At 38.2% G+C, this 13135-nt stretch overlaps 1 protein-coding gene across 3 annotated transcripts in view; it reads left to right on the top strand.

The window, feature by feature from the left end:
- SOCS5 (suppressor of cytokine signaling 5) overlaps positions 1-13135 on the top strand; it is a 167346-nt gene that overhangs the window by 58343 nt on the left and 95868 nt on the right. For 2 of the 3 annotated variants that reach the window (XM_030921399.1, XM_010364301.2), the window contains exon 2: positions 2633-6793. The exons of the other annotated variant lie outside the window; for it this stretch is intronic. In XM_030921399.1, coding sequence (XP_030777259.1) covers positions 2645-4255 — 1611 coding nt within the window. In that variant the 5' untranslated portion in view covers positions 2633-2644 and the 3' untranslated portion in view covers positions 4256-6793. Of the gene's footprint in view, positions 1-2632; positions 6794-13135 lie in introns of those variants that run through there. 3 annotated transcript variants of the gene reach the window in all.

The raw sequence follows: 13135 nt of genomic DNA, 5'->3' as shown, positions 1-13135 counted from the left end.
CAAATGTAACCTGAGTCACATATGTTACTTTTAAATTTTCTAGTAGTCACATGGTGGGTGGTGGTGCTATTTTTTGTTAAGAGTCTTGTAGTGGTATTTGACCTTCAAACTACAAATATGTGAATTAGGTAAAAATAAAAACTAACTTTAAAATAAATGAGAAGAAACCAGGATAGAAAGGGGCTAGGATATTGGAAGAGAACATCTACAAAGACAATGGAGTCACCAAGAATATGGCAGGAATTCGGCTATATTAACAGGACTATGGGCAAGGAACTGAAATCTTAATTTAAGAAGAAGAATAAATGATAACAAGGCACGTGAAGTTCAAATGGCATAAACCTCATAAAAAGGCTTACGAGAAAGATTTTTGCAAGACAGAGGAGGCCGTGTTCTAAAATAGACGTTGCTGAGATTTAACAGTTCTGTCTAATACATTTTATTATAATATATGCCAACTACCATGCAAACTTCATATGTGCCTGACAGTGTGCTTTTAATAAAGAATTAAATCATCTGAAAGTACATTTTATGATATCATGGACATTAATTTTCTATGTTGTGTTTCCATTAGTCCAAGAGCCCTTTCTGTGAGAAACTAATGGGAAGACCTACAGTTCATTCTAAGAAAGTTTATTCTCTGTTATTCTCTTATTCCTAGTCAACTTCTTGAAAATATAAGCGTTTATGACAAAAATAACTAGTCAAAGTTCAAGATCAGCCAAAGTTTTCTGCTATCATAATGTGACAAAACCAATTGAATTTTAAGTTTAGGTTTTTCCATTTCTTCTAATGTTGACTTGTAGTTACTGAACTAGACAGTGTGCCTGTTGATATTGTAGTCTTTTTTTTTTTTTTTTTTTTTTTTTTGAGACGGAGTCTTGCTCTGTCGTCCAGGCTGGAGTGCAGTGGCCGGATCTCAGCTCACTGCAAGCTCCGCCTCCCGGGTTCACGCCATTCTCCTGCCTCAGCCTCCCGAGTAGCTGGGACTACAGGCGCCCGCCACCTCGCCCGGCTAATTTTATGTATTTTTAGTAGAGACGGGGTTTCACCGTGTTAGCCAGGATGGTCTCCATCTCCTGACCTCGTGATCCGCCCGTCTCGGCCTCTCAAAGTGCTGGGATTACAGGCTTGAGCCACCGCGCCCGGCCGATATTGTAGTCTTAAAAGAATTTATTTGTAAAGTGTCATACACTGCTTTAGGTTTTTTTTTTTTTTTTTTTTTTTTTTTTTTTTTTTTTTTTTTTTTTTGAGACAAGAGTCTCGCTCTGTCGCCCAAGCTGGAGTGCAGTGGTGCAATCTCGGCTCACTGCAAACTCTGCTTCCCAGGTTCATGCCATTCTCCTGCCTCAGCCTCCTGAGTAGCTGGGACTACAGGTGCCCACCACCATGCCTGGCTAATGTTTTGTATTTTTAGTAGAGACGGGGTTTCACAGTGTTAGCCAAGATGGTCTTGATCTCCTGACCTCGTGATCCACCTGCCTCGGCCTCCCAGTGTGCTGGGATCACAGGTGTGAGCCATCATGCCTGGCCTAGATTTTTTTTTTAAGGAACAAGAATAAAGATGCCAAATTGTATGTTTTTGGTTTTTGTTTTTGTGATTACTATAGTACCGTAGCCTTTCTTTCTATTACTCTATTATAATTTCCAAACTCTTCCAGGATTAAGAATTGGAAAGCTTAAGACATCTTTCCTGGCCGGGCGTGGTGGCTCACGCCTGTAATCCCAGCACTTTGGGAAGCCAAGGCCAGTGGATCACCTGAGGTCAGGAGTTCAAGACCAGCCTGACCAACATGGTGAAATCCCATCTCTACTAAAAATAGAAAAATTAGCCAGGCATGGTGATGCATGCCTGTAGTCCCAGCTACTCGGGAGGCCGATGCAGGAGAATCATTTGAATCTGGGAGATGGAGGTTGCAGTGAGCCGAGATCTCACCATTGCACTCCAGCATGGACAACAGAGCAAGACTTCTCAAAAAAAAAAAAAAAAAAAAAAAAAAAAAAGACACCTTTCCTAAATATTACATTCTTTTTCTTTCTTTTCTACTCAAACTGCTTCTTCAAAATCATGGATAAATTTGATGCATTACAGGGTAGGAGGGAAGATACGGGTTTTTCACAAGTGATGAACCTGTAAACCTTAGAATTGCAAGGAACTGGTTAAGTGAAATTGGGAAGATTGCTACTAATGAAAGGTTTTTGAACTAATTTTAATGTGTTACAAAATGTGGTCCTGGTTATAACTTTTGAAAAGTTGAATACAAATGTGTTTCAACAATATGGAACATATTTTGCCTTTGTAATATTCAAGTTAAGGAGACAGGTTGAAGCACAGGAAAAAGAAACCAGAGTTTAAGAGCGTTTATTTCCTTTCACCTGAGTTCAGAATATTCTGCCTGAAAGGAAATGGGAAGTAAGGACTGGCTTGAACAAGGTCAGTGCCTAAAAGGCCCGGTGGCCTTCCTGCTGCCCAACAGAACACACGCCTCATCACTTCAGCACAGCAGTATAGGTGAACTCTTGGCCAATATCACTGAAATTCCGAACGGAAAGGGACGTGGGCACTGCCTTAGCTACCTTCACATGCTACTCTGATTAATTTATTTTTCTTTTTTTCCTGTTTTGTCTTTAGATTTTATAATCAATGGATAAAGTGGGGAAAATGTGGAATAACTTCAAATACAGGTGTCAGAATCTCTTCGGTCATGAGGGAGGAAGCCGTAGTGAAAATGTGGACATGAACTCCAACAGATGTTTGTCTGTCAGAGAGAAAAACATCAGCATAGGAGACTCAACTCCTCAGCAACAAAGTAGTCCCTTAAGAGAAAATGTTGCCTTGCAACTGGGATTAAGCCCTTCAAAGAATTCTTCAAGGAGAAATCAAAATTGTGCCACAGAAATCCCTCAAATTGTTGAAATAAGCATCGAAAAGGATAATGATTCTTGTGTTACCCCGGGAACAAGACTTGCACGAAGAGATTCATACTCTCGACATGCTCCATGGGGTGGGAAGAAAAAACATTCCTGTTCTACAAAGACCCAGAGTTCATTGGATGCTGATAAAAAGTTTGGGAGAACTCGAAGTGGACTTCAAAGGAGGGAGAGGCGCTACGGCGTAAGTTCTGTACACGACATGGACAGTGTTTCCAGCAGAACTGTAGGAAGTCGCTCTCTGAGACAGAGGTTGCAGGATACTGTGGGCTTGTGTTTTCCCATGAGAACTTACAGCAAGCAGTCAAAGCCTCTCTTTTCCAATAAAAGAAAAATCCATCTGTCTGAATTAATGCTTGAGAAATGCCCATTTCCTGCTGGCTCAGATTTAGCCCAAAAATGGCATTTGATTAAACAGCATACAGCTCCTGTGAGCCCACATTCAACATTTTTTGATACATTTGATCCATCTTTGGTTTCTACAGAAGATGAAGAAGATAGGCTTAGAGAGAGAAGGCGGCTTAGTATTGAAGAAGGGGTTGATCCCCCTCCCAATGCACAAATACATACATTTGAAGCTACTGCGCAGGTTAATCCATTATATAAACTGGGACCAAAGTTAGCTCCTGGAATGACTGAAATAAGTGGGGACAGTTCTGCAATTCCACAAGCTAATTGTGACTCGGAAGAGGATACAACCACCCTGTGTTTGCAGTCACGGAGGCAGAAGCAGCGTCAGATATCTGGAGACAGCCATACCCATGTTAGCAGACAGGGAGCTTGGAAAGTCCACACACAGATTGATTACATACACTGCCTCGTGCCTGATTTGCTTCAAATTACAGGGAATCCCTGTTACTGGGGAGTGATGGACCGTTATGAAGCAGAAGCCCTTCTCGAAGGGAAACCTGAAGGCACGTTTTTGCTCAGGGACTCTGCGCAAGAGGACTACCTCTTCTCTGTGAGCTTCCGCCGCTACAACAGATCCCTGCATGCCCGAATTGAGCAGTGGAATCACAACTTTAGTTTCGATGCCCATGACCCCTGTGTATTTCACTCCTCCACTGTAACAGGACTTTTAGAACATTATAAAGATCCCAGTTCGTGCATGTTTTTTGAACCATTGCTTACTATATCACTAAATAGGACTTTTCCTTTTAGCCTGCAGTATATCTGTCGCGCGGTAATCTGCAGGTGCACTACGTATGATGGAATTGATGGGCTCCCTCTACCCTCAATGTTACAGGATTTTTTAAAAGAGTATCATTATAAACAAAAAGTTAGAGTTCGCTGGTTAGAACGAGAACCAGTCAAGGCAAAGTAAACTTTCCGGTCCCCAAAGGGTGTTAACTAGGTCCGCTTTCATGTGCATCAGACAGTACACCTATAGCAAGCACACGTAGCAGTATTAGGCTTTTTCATACAGTATGTAAGCTTAGTGTTAGTATCTGTCAGATGCGACCTGCTGTTACTTATTCAGATAAACGTGGTGCCTATTGGAACACCAGAGGATAGAGCTACAGGTGTTAAGTAAGACTACAAAAACATTTTGCCGATTTCGCTAACAGTTTGGTTTTTAATGGCTGTAGTATTTGAGTGAGGCAACTCTGGGGCATTTGTTATGAAGAATTCTATTTCTTACTGAAGAACAAATTATTAATATTGGATGAGTATTTCAACAGTGTGACTAATGTTTGAAATTATTTTTTCTAAGAGTTTTTCTATAACCTTCCAAAAATAGTGATGTTTGTAGTTACTATAAATCAAGCTTTGGAAGTCCAAAAAGAATGAAAGACTGCCTTCCTTTTAGAAAAAAATGCAATTTTCTGGCCACAAGGGCATAGTGCAGTTCACTTACGTGTTGATGTAGTTTATAATCAGATGCCTTTTCTCTTCTGCAAAAGGTACCGTTAAGTAAACCAGGTTTTCTAAATAGTCATTCTTAAAGTTTCAGACTTACAAAGCTAGTAGTAGAATTTTATTGAAAGGCCCTAGGTATTAGTTTTTTAAATGAGTGCTTTAACTTAAAACAGGCGTTTGGAATAGCTGCTGCAATGTAGTCTTGCGTGTGATTTTTTTTTTTTTTTAAGTTGATGTGCAGTCTAATTGTTGTTTCATAAAAGTTGGATCTGTTCCTATGCCCAGGATGATTTTGTGAACCATGAAGTACATGAGACTAGAAGAAGATGCCCAAACAAGTCAGATAATAGTAACTACAATGGTTGCTGATGTTGAGATATTGTTGAACTGTAATTAATAATTTGGATGGCAGAATTTGTCTCTTTTTTGTAAACTCTCATAGCTGAATTGCTTAAGTATAATTTATAGAATTTCAGTGCAGTTAATTCTTAATGGAAAATCTGAAACCTAAATTGCAGATTTAAAAGGTACTGTACAACCATTATATCTGTAAATAACTTTACTTAGCACCTTTTTGTCACTTAGAATAATATGTACTACTACTTGAGTGAGCTCTTTTGGAAGTTATATCAAGTTCTAGTGTTTGCTTCTTAGTAACTGAACTGAATTTACAGTTCTGTCCTAGACATTTTGCACTACAGTAGCCGAATCCATTCTTGTGTCTTTTTTTGTTAATGTGCTCTGTACCACTGGTGAGTGCTCCATAGTTTCCTTACTTGCTGCTACAGAATGTTATTTTACATCCCTATGGCTATTGCCAAGGCTACAAAAAAGAAGAGCTATATTTGTATGCAACACTAACCCTTTGACTGCTAATGTATGTTTCTGCTTGCTGTGCCTTGTTATGGCTGCTTTTTTTGTGCTAATAAAGTATGTTTGGTGTTCTCCTTGTATATCTGCTGTTTTATACATTTGCAACAATTTCTCTTGTAAATGGAATGGTTTGGGGTTTTTAAATAAGCATTAACTAACAACCTTTTCATAGTTAATGCAGAGTTACTGTACAGTCTAATATTGACTTATCAAAATAAGCTAACTCTAAATTTAATGCTCTACATCTTATCAGTCATAATTATATATACTGTGGAGCAGTATAGTTACTGCAAATTACTGTACAGTTTAGGTTATAACAGAAAACTGACAGAGAAGTAATAAATCTATTGATTTCTCTGCTTATAAGTGAAAGATTGAAGCTATCCAATGACATATTATAGTAAATGAGTATCTGTAACCTCCCACTGCATCAGAAGCAGGTTAAATGAAGTCTTGTGAATTTGTAATACATCAGTACCATGTATTGGTTTGGGGACCATCTTGATTAAAAATAAATGCCCAAAATGTAGAACTTTAACCAAAGACTTGTCCATTTTAAAGCAAAATGGGAATTGAAGGGACTTAGAATTTCTGTTGTTTCTAATTAAAGTCCCTGAAGATCATATACCAAAGTGTTTGAGAACTTCATCCAAACCTACTTTAAAGCATTATGTGCAATTAAGTTGTTATGACATAATTATATTGCATAATTGTTGGGTCTGTTTTCTTGAGCTTATAATGTACCTGGAAAATAAACCTCTTGAGAAACAAAAAGTTCATACTGATTATTGGAAAAGGACTATATATGTGAGCAAGATTGTGTTTTAGAGAGGAAACTTGAAACTCCAAGAAAGCACTTGATGTTTTTATATGCTTGTAGCAAATTGATGTTCTAACTGTAGTTTTATAGAAAGTATTAATGCTTTTATGTATTTCAAAACTTTCATATGTTAAATGGAAATTGTTTTAAATGTGTTTGAGTTTATGTAAGCATGTATACACTGTGCTAAAAGTCACTTATGTTTCAGTTTGTGTATAATATTAATATGCAATTTTTGGTTTAAATTTTTTTCTTAAAATATTAGTGGCTTACATTTTCAAAAAGAAAAATCACCAGCATGAACTTGCACCTAAGTCTATATTCACTGTGTCCTTTTCTGAATCCCATTGTAGCCTGTCAACTAAATTTGAGTGTGTTATGGTCTTTTTAAAGTGCATTTAAATACAAACCAGGAATTTCTTCAGAAGTTGAGATACATCCTTATAGTTGAAATAATTAACCCAAGAAAAGGTTGCTTTGATTTGTACCCATTCTTATGCATTCTCTTCATTCCCTTTCACACACACACACACACACACACACTCACACACACCCCTCTCCCTTCGCCTATATGTGTAAGTGTATGTATGCACATATATACATTTATGTTGTTAATATTACTTTAGATGGCATTGCCACCTGATACAAAAACATTTAGAGCTCTTATCCTATAGATGCTACCTGAAGAGTATTCTTGTACTACTCAAATTTTATTATCTGCACTAAAAGTTTAGTCTTGCTACTTTAGCCTTGTTTATAATACAATCACCTTACAAAGAGAAAGCGTTCATCTGTATTTTCTTTTCTGGCTAAACACAGTACAAAATATTTGAAGCAAAACAGCTTGGATTAAATAGTTACTAAGAGTTATCATTAAATTTATGTTTCTTAGACAAAACTTGAGCCCAAATAATCATTATAATCATTCTCCACACACCAATCTGTTTTTAGCTCTCATGTTTACATAAGATTTGTAATGGCTGGAACCATAAGAACTGATACTTGAATTTTAAGCTTCATTTGACAAAATCCAAAGCTTAAGAATTTTTTAATTTCATTTTGATCTGGTTGCTATTTATGTTTATTTCTAATCTTTCTTTTCTCTCTGGCATTAAGCACTAATTTGGTAAGTTTTATTGAGACTGGTCTTAGATCTCTTATTTTTATAGCAAATACTGCTTTTTAGTCAAGCCAAAGAGCCTGTGATTGAATCAGGACCCTTTTTTTTTTTTTTTTTTTTTTTTTTTTTTAGTGACAAGAGCCTCACTCTTGTCACCCAGGCTGGAGTGCAGTGGCCAGATCTTGGCTTACTGCAACCTCTGCCTTCTAGGTTCAAGTGATTCTCCTGCCTCAGCCTCCTGAGCAGCTGGGATTACAGGTGCCCACCACCATGGCTGGCTAATTTTTGTATTTTTAGTAGTGACGGGGTTTCATCATGTTGACTAGACTGGTCTTGAACTCCTGACCTCAGGGGATCTGCCCACCTCAGCCTCCCAAAGTGCTGGGATTACAGGCGTGAGCCACCGTGCCTGGCCATAGGACCCTCCTAAGAAGGATACAGAACCAGGTCCATCTTTGAGAGTGTTAACATAAAGCAAATAGCACTGATTTGTTTGCTTACCTGTACCCCAGCACATACAGTTTTACTTAGATGAAATTAGATAGAAATGTATACCAAGGGCTGACTTGAGGGTAAAAAAGTTCCAAAGAGGGCAATGCTGCTTGGCCCATGTGCATAAAAGCTACATATATTTGAGGCTCTGGTTTTGTTTTATAATTTTGCAACAGCTGATCCAGAACATAGACTTTTAAAGTACTATATTCTAAAGAGGTTTGGGATGGAAATTTTGTGGGAGGTAGCTGGTTATTTGTTGGGGACGGGAGGAGAGGTTGCTATTGCAAAGTGTAGATGAGTTGGAGCAACTGTGTTGGAGCCCTGGACGCTTGATTGAACATTAAGACTCTCTTCAGCCATGCAGTCAACAAATATTTATTGAAGACCCGTGTCCCACTCACTATTTTAAGTATTGGGTGTACATTGGGGTACAAGACAAAGCTTTACTGCCTTCCAGAGTTTATTGAATTATAGTAGATAAGACAGCAATGAAATGGTAATTTCCGAAGCTATGAGTAAAATGAGGCAGAATATGGTGGTGGAGGGACTGGGGCACAATTTTATAGGTTCATAAGCTTGAATGATAAGAAAATTAGACCAAGATCAAAGAACAAACTTTTGAGATGAAGAGAACAATAAAACTAGTCCCCAAAGCACAAATGGAATTATTTGCTGAGAAATAAAGCATGCCAGTAAGGTAAGTCCATTGAGTGGAGGAGAATAGTAGGTGATGAAGTTCTAGAGATTGGCAAGGGCCTGACCATTTAGGGCTATACGCCTACAGTGAGGAATTTAGGATGTTGTTTTGAGTCTAATGGGAAGCCACTGGAGAGTTTTAAGCAAAGGGGATGTGTGGTGTGTTGTAAATTTCACTGGTCAGTGGAGAAAAGACTAGTGGAACAAGGTAAGGAAGACTTATAGTCATCTAGGTGAGAGATGGTGGGACCTTGGACTGGGGTGATAGTCATGGGGAGAAGTCAGAATTGGGGTGTGTTTTAGTGGTAGAGCTGATAAGACTTGGTGATGGATTAGATGTGAACAAGAAGAAAAAGATCAAAAGATGACTCCACTTTTTGGTGTGAGAGGGGTGGTGCTGCCATTAACTGCGATTTAAGAAAACCAATGGAGGAGCAAATTGGAGGGTATAGATCAAATCCTGCCTTGAACATAATTGAGTTTTGAGATTGCTATTAATAATTCTAACAGAGACATTGTGTAGTAGGCAGTTGGACATATGAGTGTAGAGTTTAGGGGAGAAAATTAAAATGTGGAATCACTAGGCCAGGCATGGTGGCTGACACCTGTAACCCCAGCACTTTTGGGAGGCCAAGGCAGAAGAATCACTTGAGCCGCAGATTTTGAGACCAGCCTGGGCAATGTAGCAAGACCCTATCTCTACAAAATAAAAATTAGCTGGATGGGTTGCCATGCGCCTGTAGTCTCAGCTACTTGAGAGGCTGAGGCAGGAGGATCACTTGAGACAGAGCCAGCTCCTGTCTCCAAAAAAATATTAAAAATGAAATGGGGAATCACTATATTGATAGTATTTGAAGCCATAGAACAGCATGCAACAGCTAGGTATTTTGCATGAGATTAAGAATTTCTTTGGAGGAAATAATTATGACAACATTTAGTTTGTCAATTCAAGATTCTGTATCTTAGATGTTTTTAAAAGCCGTCTGCTTTCAATAGAGGACTTGTCTTCCAAAAAGTTTTAAGATACTGGGATCAAACCTTGCGCTGAATCTTAAAACTTTATCCACGTCAAATTTGGTTGTCATGCTTTCCATGTCAGATTTGCTTGTGTATCTTTTTTAGTGTGAGTTTTTATATGATAAATCCAAGTTCGTTATGGAATATTTAAGAAGTACTGAAGATTATAAAAGAACCTACCAAAAAAAATTCATACTGTTAACTGAACATTTAGATTCTGACCATTCATTCCACAAATATTAATTGAAGACCCATGTGCCAGTCACAATTTTAGGTAACGGGTATATATTGAGGTACATTACTATGACCAACCATACCCCTACCCCTTCCAAGTCCCATTTTGAAATTTTCCAGAGGTAACTGCTATTAATATTTGGTACATTCCGTTTCTTTTTTTTTTTTCCATGTATTTTTAACAGTTTAAAAAAATCACATAAAAGATAAAGTTGTACATCTTGAGTCAGTTACTGAAGAGTTTTTTTGAAATAGGATTTCAGTAGAAGATTAAGACCCTTACTGTACTAAGTTTATAAACTGGTGGGGATGTAGGCAAATATATAAATGTATGGTTATGAGAATATATGGAAATAATTAAGTAAAAACTGGCTTCATTGGTGATAAAGAAAAACAGAAAAGTGACCCAAGTGGAGTAGGGATGATTGGAAAGGTATTGGGTTTCTTTTATCACAAGAATGAGAATTTCATTTTAGCAGAACATGATGGAGAGGCCAGGTGCAGAAGTAAGAGTGGCAGGTAGCAAGAGAAGAGGGGCAGGATTGAGGTGGAGGAATCAGGTGCTTGTAGCATACGCTGGACTGAACAGTCTCAAATTATCTAGGCTTTGCAGCAAGGAAGAATTAGAAATTATGGCAGCAGCTGTAAGACAGCCTATAACCAAGAGGGATTGGAGTTAGGAAGTCCTGTGAAATTTGCCTAGATCAGGTCACTAGCACTGGAATCAAACAGGAGCACATGCAGAAGAAAAATCAACATAATTTTCAGTAAGGAAAAGCAAGCAGTATGCGTGCCTAGGAGACTTCTAGTTAAATAAGTCATAGTTTCTCCAAATTTAAGCAAATCATAAGCCAACAGTAAAGTAAATCATAAGCTTACAGTAAAGTAAGACATGTATATTGGATATTATGGATATCCAATTATGGATAACATTTTAAAAGACATTTTAATGCAAAAAGTAAATATTTGATCAAATAGGAAAACATCACTACTATGCTTACATTAGAGAAAATAGGATAACTTTTCTATGGATAACATTTTAATTATGGATAACATTTTAAAAGGCATATTTTAATGCAAAAAATATAAGATGTGATTAAATAAGGAAAACTATCACTGCTAACTCTGCTTAAGTAGAGAAAATAGGAACATGAAAAAAAAGCAACATCAAAAAAACTTTTACTTGACAAAAATGCTAAGAAAAGGTGGCACAATCTTAAATCTTAAGAGGGAGTTACTGAATTTAATCCCCAAAACACTATTACAATTGATGTAGTTTTTCTCATTTCTCAATTATACTAAGTATGAAAACTGCTTTGAATTTTTAAAATTTATTTTTATTTTTATTTTTTTGGAGACAGAGTCTCCCTCTGTCGCCCACCCTGGAGCACAGTGGCATAATCTCGGCTCACTGCAACCTCTGCCTCCCAGGTTCAAGCAATTCTCGTGCCTCAGCCTCCAGGTAGCTGGGACTACAGGCACGCACCCCCATGCCCGGCTAATTTTTTGCATTTTAGTAGAGACGGGGTTTCACCATGTTGGCCAGGCTGGTCTCAAACTCCTGAGCTCAGGCAATCCACCCACCTCGGCCTCCCAAAGTGCTAGGATTACAGGTGTGAGCCACTGCACCCGGCCTGTTTTGAATTTTTGTTGCTTAGTAGTAGTATATTTAGAAATATATAGCATTACTGCCTGACATTTCTTTTTCTGGGTATTTTTACTGAATATTCCTTCCCAGCTAGCAACCCAAGATTTTAGGGTTGTTTTTGTCTTTTACCTAATGTAAATCTATCATTACACTGAATGGTTTAATTTCTTCTTACTTGTCTTTAATATACAAATAATCATGCTCTTAATCCTACCTAATATTTTATTTCCTTTAATTTACAAAGGGTGAATTATTTTAAATTTATTGTGCTTAACCCTTTAAGTCATTTTTTAAAATTGAACTTGAATACTTAATTTTTTGTTTGTTTGTTTTGTTTTGTTTTTTGAGACGGAGTCTCGCTCTGTCGCCCAGGCTGGAGTGCAGTGGCGCGATCTCGGCTCACTGCAAGCTCCGCCTCCCGGGTTTACACCATTCTCCTGCCTCAGCCTCCCGAGTAGCTGGGACTACAGGAGCCCGCCACCACGCCCGGCTAATGTTTTGTATTTTTAGTAGAGACCGGGTTTCACCGTGTTAGCCAGGATGGTCTCGATCTCCTGACCTCGTGATCTGCCCACCTTGGCCTCCCAGTGTGCTGGGATTACAGGCGTGAGCCACCGCGCCAGGCCGCACTTGAATACTTTAAAGCTTTGCACCTAATTTAAAAAGTATTTTTAAGTACCCTTGGGTGTAATTGCAACAGCATTACATTTTAATGGCACTAAAGGAATAGAGAAATATTTGGGTATAGTAATTCCAACACTGAATGATATAAATTTACAAATTGTGTCTTTAAAATATTGTATTAACTTTTAGCAATTTCTTTCCCAATGATGAGAACAGAACTGAAAGGCTAAAATTAATTTCTAGGATTTGTCTATGCTAAGTTTCTCAATCCTTCAAACAGATAATTTGAGAGGCCATATAGTTTATTGGTGACATAAGCAAAATAAATATAAGGGCCTACATTTGGTCTATAAACAATTCTCTCAGAGGCTGGGCAATGTACTTAAAATAATCCTGGGGGAAAGCTGCCACAGTAGTTTCCCGATCACCAAACGAGCCACATATAACTTGATGCAGCAGGCAGATTATTGTGTAATATAGAAGATTTAACTGAGCTGCCTGGGTGTCATCCTATACTTTTTTTTAATTTTTATGTTTATTTTTTATTTTTTGAGATAGACTCTCGCTCCGTCGCCCAGTCTGGAGTGCAGTGGTGAGATCTTGGCTCACTTGCAACCTCTCCCTCCCAGGTTCAAGAGATTCTTCCACCTCAGCCTCCCTAGTAATTGGGATTACAGGCATGCACCACCATGCCCGGCTAATTTTCGTATTTTTAATAGAAATGGGGTTTCACTATGTTGGCCAGGCTGGTCTCGAACTCCTGACCTCAGGTGATCCGCCCACCTTGGCCTCCCAAAGTGCTGGGATTACAGGTGTG

This window comes from Rhinopithecus roxellana, chromosome 17, assembly GCF_007565055.1.
Source record: "Rhinopithecus roxellana isolate Shanxi Qingling chromosome 17, ASM756505v1, whole genome shotgun sequence".
In the NCBI taxonomy this organism is placed as follows: Eukaryota; Metazoa; Chordata; class Mammalia; order Primates; family Cercopithecidae; genus Rhinopithecus; species Rhinopithecus roxellana.
Note: the sequence above shows the minus strand (reverse complement) of the source record. Positions and strands in the feature narration are given on the sequence as shown.